We start from the raw sequence: 6,559 nt of genomic DNA on the forward strand, positions 1-6,559 counted from the left end.
GATTTGAAAGTCAGCTTTTTTTTACCCACATCTTTTGGCCATGCTGCTAGCATCAATTCCTTGCTCATGTTTCCTTCACTCTTGGAAACAGTCAAAACCATTTCTCTGCTTTTACTCATGATTCAACCTACCATCCAGGTAACCATAAGCAAACTGTTATGTTGCCTTGTCTTTGAATTTGAATGTTTTTATTAGACTCTGCCAGCCAGTTTTCCATGAATTATACTGCATATGCTTCCAATCAAACGCTTGCTTAAAATGGGAAATGAGGACGCACCTGTGTGCTCTCCTAACCCAGGTTTACAGCTCTGGTCAGAATTCACCCATGGATTTTCACATGTTGTTGCCTTAGACGTTGGTAGCCTCTGTGAAAGAATCGTTGGGGCCATTATTCTTTGCGACTTGCAGGTGCTTTTTAGCCTTGAACGTCACAGATACCTCAGAGTGAATGGCGTCCAACCTCTGCTCACAGCGAAACGCTGAGAGGAAAGCCTTTCTATAGTTGCTGTTCATCCAGCCGTAGAGAAGGGGATTGGCAAAGGTGGAGCACATGGCAATGATGTGGAACACAGTGAAGATGAGTTTGTATTCCTTCAGGTCCAAGACGTGGCTGTCAATGTCAACAGCAAGTTGGAAGGCGTGGAGGGGCAACCAGCTGACCGCAAACACCACCACCACACACACCAGCATTTTGGTGGTTTTCCGCCTCCGCTGATGGTAGTGGTCATGAGCAGCTCCAGGACTGACATGGTTCTTAAGTTTACTCCAGATACGAGTGTAGGAAAAAGAGATGATGCCCAGAGGCAAAACATACAGGATTAGTAAGGACGAAAGACTGTAGACAGTGCCAGAGATGCCCTTCTCCTCTCCAGGCCACTTCTCAGTACAGGCCACAATCTCAAAGTCAGGAATAATCTCGATCAGTGAATACTCCCGGAAGATGGCCAGGGGGCTTGCTAGCAGGGCGCTGACACCCCAAGCCAAGCCAATAATCAAGAAACTGATTTGCTTGGAAATCTTGCTCTCGAGGTGGTAGACAATGCAACGATGCCGGTCCAGGGCAATCACTGTCAAGGTGATGGTGGACACTTGTACGGCCAGACCCTGGGCATATGGCACCAAGTGGCAGAGGACAGGACCCATTTTCCACTCCCCCATTAAGGTGTAGGTAAGTGTAAATGGCAAGCACAGGGTGTTCACTAGAAGATCCGCCACAGCCAGGTTGGCAATAAAGAAGTTGGTTACTGTACGCATGCTCTTGAATTTGATCACCACATGGATCACCAAGGAATTGCCAATCACCCCAAGCAAGATGATGGAACAGTAGGCCAATATAAGGACAACCTGTACCTCAATCAGCTTGGTGCTATCTATAAGCTCCGGTTCAGAGTCAGGGGCCAGCTCCCCTGGAGGAGTGGTGTGTCCTGGACCGAAGTGATCCACTTTCATTTCTTCCACTGTCTGGTTCTCATCAGCCTCTGCACCTAATGGCCCCATTTGCATCAGCTAGCACAAGAATCTACAATTTAAAAAATGAACAAGTATGAAACAAGGAAAGCATAAAGATGCAAGGAATATCACAAATGGATTGGTTTCATTTTGGCTGGGGTTCAAAGTACCTGTCCTTTGATCCCTAAAGTACCTGGGTCCCACAGGAATGGCCTGCAGTGACTTTGTTTCCAGTTGGCGGCACATGGTCCCTGGCTTCAGTCACACCACTTTCTCCCCGTGTCCCTCTAGCTGGAGGTAGTGATGATTTTTCACTCTTGCTTATCCCTGTGTGGCCTCAACATCCTCTGCTTGGCTTACATCACTTGTGTAACCAATTTTTGGCATTAAACTGCTTCTCTTTTGCATTCTTGAATAGGTTCTATTTTGCATGATATGCTGAGCTGTCCATGCCTGTATGCTTTCATTAATTCTCTCCGCCACTACAGGTGTTACATGCACAGGTGGATGGCACTGACATACAGAAGAGAATCACAACCCCACAGTATGGCATCCGAAGCTTTCTGTGAACTCAACCCTGTCTTCATCTCCCCTGACATTTTAGGATATATCTGATCCTTCTGTCATACTGGACTATTCCTGATTCCAGCAACATGTTGGCCTTTTTATGCCTCTCTGCCCTCCCTGCTCAATTATCCCAAAAACCTATGCTTACTTCCAAAGCTGCAAGGAGCATATGACACATCCTTCAGCCTCCACACCACAGCAATATCTTTCAGGACATATTTCCATTTCTGGGCTGTTTACAGCCATTGTTTAAACCTTAGCAAATATGAAGCTGAAGGAAAGCACAGTTTTACTGAATCAATGAGGTCAGTAAAATACCAAGTAACAATTTTGATCCTGTCCTTTACTGAAAATAATTCCCTACATAGGATCTTTGCTCTGATATGATATCTCTCTGCTTATTTTCCTATATGTAAGAACCAAGTAACCACCTCTACAAGAAAGTTATTCCAAGATACAATTGCTAATTAGAATATCAAAAATTGGCACTCAGTATACACCATAAGGAAACTTTCTCTCTCCAAGGGCTACACACACACACACACACACACACCCTAATAGTTGCTTATCACAAAGATTTTCATATACTCATGCACTTGCTTTACTGATATATTCTAGTTCTCTCTGCATGCATTTCAAACAGAATGTTCCAAAAAGCATACCCCCTTTTGCACTTGCCTCCATTCTTTACTGATTAGAGAAAGTGGAAACTATTCAAATCTTGGAGTATTTTATTTGATGGGCCCTTCTATTTTCCTTAGAGTAAGAAAGAGACTTTCCAGGGCACAATTAGTCAATCCTGACAAGTCATTAACAGAACAAATGAGACTCCAGAAGGTCTGTGGTTTGCAGCAAATTGAGAGCAAGTCTGAGACAGAAGGTTATTAGAAGCATACTTGATTTATTAATTTATTTTGCTTTTTCTTTTCAATCTCATTTTCTTTATTCCTTTCTTTAAAACTTCTCTACAGAAATGATTATTAATCTCCAAGGTACTGGCATATGGATTCTAATCGCTGTTCTCAAGCACATGACTGGTGTTCAGCCAGGTCTGAGTGTTACTCAGATAATGCATCATTTTATGATTGCACTTTGGGAAAAGCGGAAGAGGATAAGAGAGTACATAAAGGGAATTGCCAGAGTAAAAACTCACAAAGCCACAAAAATTAAAAGATGAGTAGAAATGAGGAAAAACTTTTTCCTTGAAGTAAGGTCAAAATGAGGCATTTACATTGTTCAAGACATTTGAGGATAGCTGTGAGTGGTACAGTTATCCTGAATGAATGAATTTTGAGATTCTGCTACGGAACAATTTCTTTGTAGAGCACGAAAATGGCTTTAGGACTTTTCTCCCCCAGAGATTCAAAAACCTTCAAATTATTAAGTGGGAAACTAGTTTATGCTTTGACTCCATATTTAAATTTGTGTGTGTGTGTGTGTGTTTTAACAGTATTATTGTCACAGGTTGGCCTTAATAAAAACATTATTATCTTATCAGTCACAAAACCATCCAGGACTTTTTTTCTCAGGGAAAAATCACACGTAATATGTCACATGCCCTACACTTGTTAGTCCTGGAAAGAGGGGCTGTGGACATCCAAGAAAGCCTTATGTAAGACATGACTGTTTGCCTGATGAGCAGAAAGTTGAAAATGAATGAACCAAGTTCATGAAAAGTTGAACCAAGATGACTGAGAATGAATAGCCTCTATGTATTTGAGCCTCTGACCTTTAAACCAACCCTGTGCATTTCATGTCATTTAGTTTACATGATGCGTCCCTATTACCAAAAGCCTTAAAGGTTTTCCTTTTGCCTCTTTTTGTTTTTTTCCTGTCATCATATGATCCTACCAGTGGGTGAGCCCTTCCGGTGGGGAACCAGTGAATGCTTGCATAAATGTATCCATTCTTGAACAGTTTAGGAGAATGCAATATGACCTTCCCACCTAAACAGATGTTTAATTTTTAGAGCGGCAGGAAGAGTAGCAACCTGCTGTTCTGGAAAGATAATTACCTTTCTTAAGAAGAGTCAAGACTCTTCAGTGGGTAAGGAATATTCCTGCTATCACCCATAATGCCCACCTTCGGCCTAAATGTGGAAGAAAAGCCCCTACACTAAAGAGGACCTTCCTCACCCCCATCAAAGGACCCGAAAGCTTTTTTTCGGGATGCTCTCATTCCCAGATGAGTCAGAGTTAAAACTTACACGTACTGACCGTTTTTGTTGAGGGGTGGAAGCCAGACGTCTTGCCGCCGGTCAGTCTGATGATTGCCCGCCGACCCGGAGAGGGCACTGGACGATTCCCAAAGGCAGGCCTGGTTCCGTCCGCTCCGACGGTGCAGGGCAGCCGCGCGCGGGGGAGAGCAGGAGAGCTCCGCGTGCGCCGGGCGGTCGCAGCCGCAGGGAGGCTGGCGCAGCTGAGATCCGCCGCCCACCTCCGCGGCCCAGCGCGCGGGCCTCGCACCGCTCGCACAGCGCGGCGCGAAGCGCGGGTGGGAGGCGAGGCGCAGGAGGTGGGAGCCGAACCCCTCCCTCGAAGAAAAAGAAGCAGGGGCCAAAGCAGGGGACAAGGGTTCCGCAGTGGAGAATGCTGGACGGGAATCTCTGTGCGATGGGGCAGGGGAGAGTCCCAGTGTCTCCTCCCGGAGGGGGAAACGCGCGCAGAGGGCCCCTGCCCGGACCCCCTGGGGCTCCCCACCGCCGCCTGCGGCCTCCTCTCCTCTGACCACCACTGACCCCGGTGGCCACTCCAAGTTTGCTATCCGAGCGCTCCCACCACTCCTACCTCCTTCCTCTTCTATCGACCCCTCCCCTGCTCTCAGTTCCCAGAGAGATGGCAGAGCGCGGCGAGACCCCCGGACTCCGGCCGGCTCCCCGCAGCCGCCGGGAAGCAGCCGGGACGAGGGCGAAGGCAGCGCAGACAGGCCCAGCCGCGGGCGCGAGGACGCCTGGCGCTGACTCGAGGCGGACCCGGGAGGCAGAAACCCGGCGAACTGGCGGAGCTGGGAAAATCCCACAACTCCAACCAGGAGTCGCTCTCCCTTTTGCCAGGGGGAGCAGAGGCGGGGAGCTGGACCCCGTGCAGAACCGCGGAAAAGCACCTCACACTTGCGCGTGGAGGACCAACCCTCAGCCAGGGCTGGAGTGCAGGGCTTTGGTGTAACTGGGAGATCGCTGAGCTCCACGCGAAGGCAAAGCGAGTTAAGATTCTGGTTGCCCAGAATCGGCAATTTCCTGAACAGGTGTCTGTTGACTGTTTACAAGTTAGGTAGTGCTCTTTCAGATTCAAAAGCCGGCAGCCCGGGTAGCCCGGTGCGCTTCTGCTCAGGGCAAAAGCTAGAATAGGAAGAGGAAAACGAGTCACGAAAAGTCCTAGATCTCTCGGGTTAGCTGGCTTCTAAATCCTTCCCTCTCTGGTCATGACCTAAGGCACATGCCAGGGTGCGCGCGAGCCTCCAGAATCCTCTCACAGGTCTGCTCCTAGCGATGCCCTCTGCTAAACGGCTGCCCGCCAGACTGAGTTCGAGCCTCAGAGTAAAACAGGATTGTGGAGTCAGTCAACAAAGATGGTTCCTCCCAGAAACTCTTAATTCACAACCGTTCCTTCTTGCGGTTTTCAACCAATCTCTCTTCCCCTTGTTCATTTTTAGAGGTAGCAGCAGAGCATTTGGAACTAGCCTGAAACTTCTATGCATCAGTCTCTTCATATCTGAAATGAGAATGGTTATTCTGCTTCAGTTGAAATTTCTCTGAAGTATAAAAAAGATTACACTACTAAAAAATACTCTCAAAAATGTTAATTAAGTCCTCTTCTCAAGAGCATTGGGATTTCAAACTGTGAGGAATTGCACGCATCTTGGTAGTGTTGCATGTGTAAGACATTTATACTCAGTCTAATCTGAAATTAATCTTCTGGCTAATGTAAATTATGCCCACAAAAGCATAATTTATTGATAAATTATCACAGAAATTATTGATAAAGCAAAGCAGCTTGGGCTTTTCAATTACTAAGAAACAAAAAACACACAGAACTGGAAATATCCAAATGTTCTACACAGTTCCACTTAAAAACATTTTTGTACATTTTTTACCTTGGATAAATATTCTTTGTTTGTAAATGTATTTTCTGCAATAGGTTCCATGCTTAATATATTTGCACCAGTGAAGAATGAACTGCATGCCAAGGAGCTGTAACTTTAGAAGAGTTAAGAGAGGCTTAAAACAACAATTAAGAAAGCAAATATACAGAAAGACAGATGAATATTGTCCTTGAAAGTAATTACTTTGGAGGACTCAACAGATTTCACTGACATAGATCGCACAAAATAACTTTGCCTCTTTTTAGAACTGTTTTTCCAAAGCATCTTAGCAAGTGTATAAAAATATTTGTCTCACCGTCTTATAGACACATATGTGTCTTAGAAGATTCACATAGTTCCGCAGACATCTAGTCAGTGATCCTAATGAGACTGCACAACATTTTTGATTAATGTTTTCCAATAAAGTTCAGAGTTGCATGAGAAACTGGTCAATGAACCACTC

The 6,559-nt window shown here is 45.8% G+C and overlaps 1 protein-coding gene across 1 annotated transcript; it reads right to left on the minus strand.

The window, feature by feature from the left end:
- Positions 1-348: 348 nt before the first annotated feature.
- NPY2R (neuropeptide Y receptor Y2) lies at positions 349-1,503 on the minus strand. Its single transcript, XM_068990283.1, has one exon. It carries the CDS (start codon positions 1,501-1,503, stop codon positions 349-351), a length of 1,155 nt encoding a protein of 384 aa, XP_068846384.1.
- Between the last annotated feature and the right edge of the window lie 5,056 nt (positions 1,504-6,559).

Source organism: Capricornis sumatraensis, chromosome 17, assembly GCF_032405125.1.
Source record: "Capricornis sumatraensis isolate serow.1 chromosome 17, serow.2, whole genome shotgun sequence".
Taxonomy (NCBI): domain Eukaryota; kingdom Metazoa; phylum Chordata; class Mammalia; order Artiodactyla; family Bovidae; genus Capricornis; species Capricornis sumatraensis.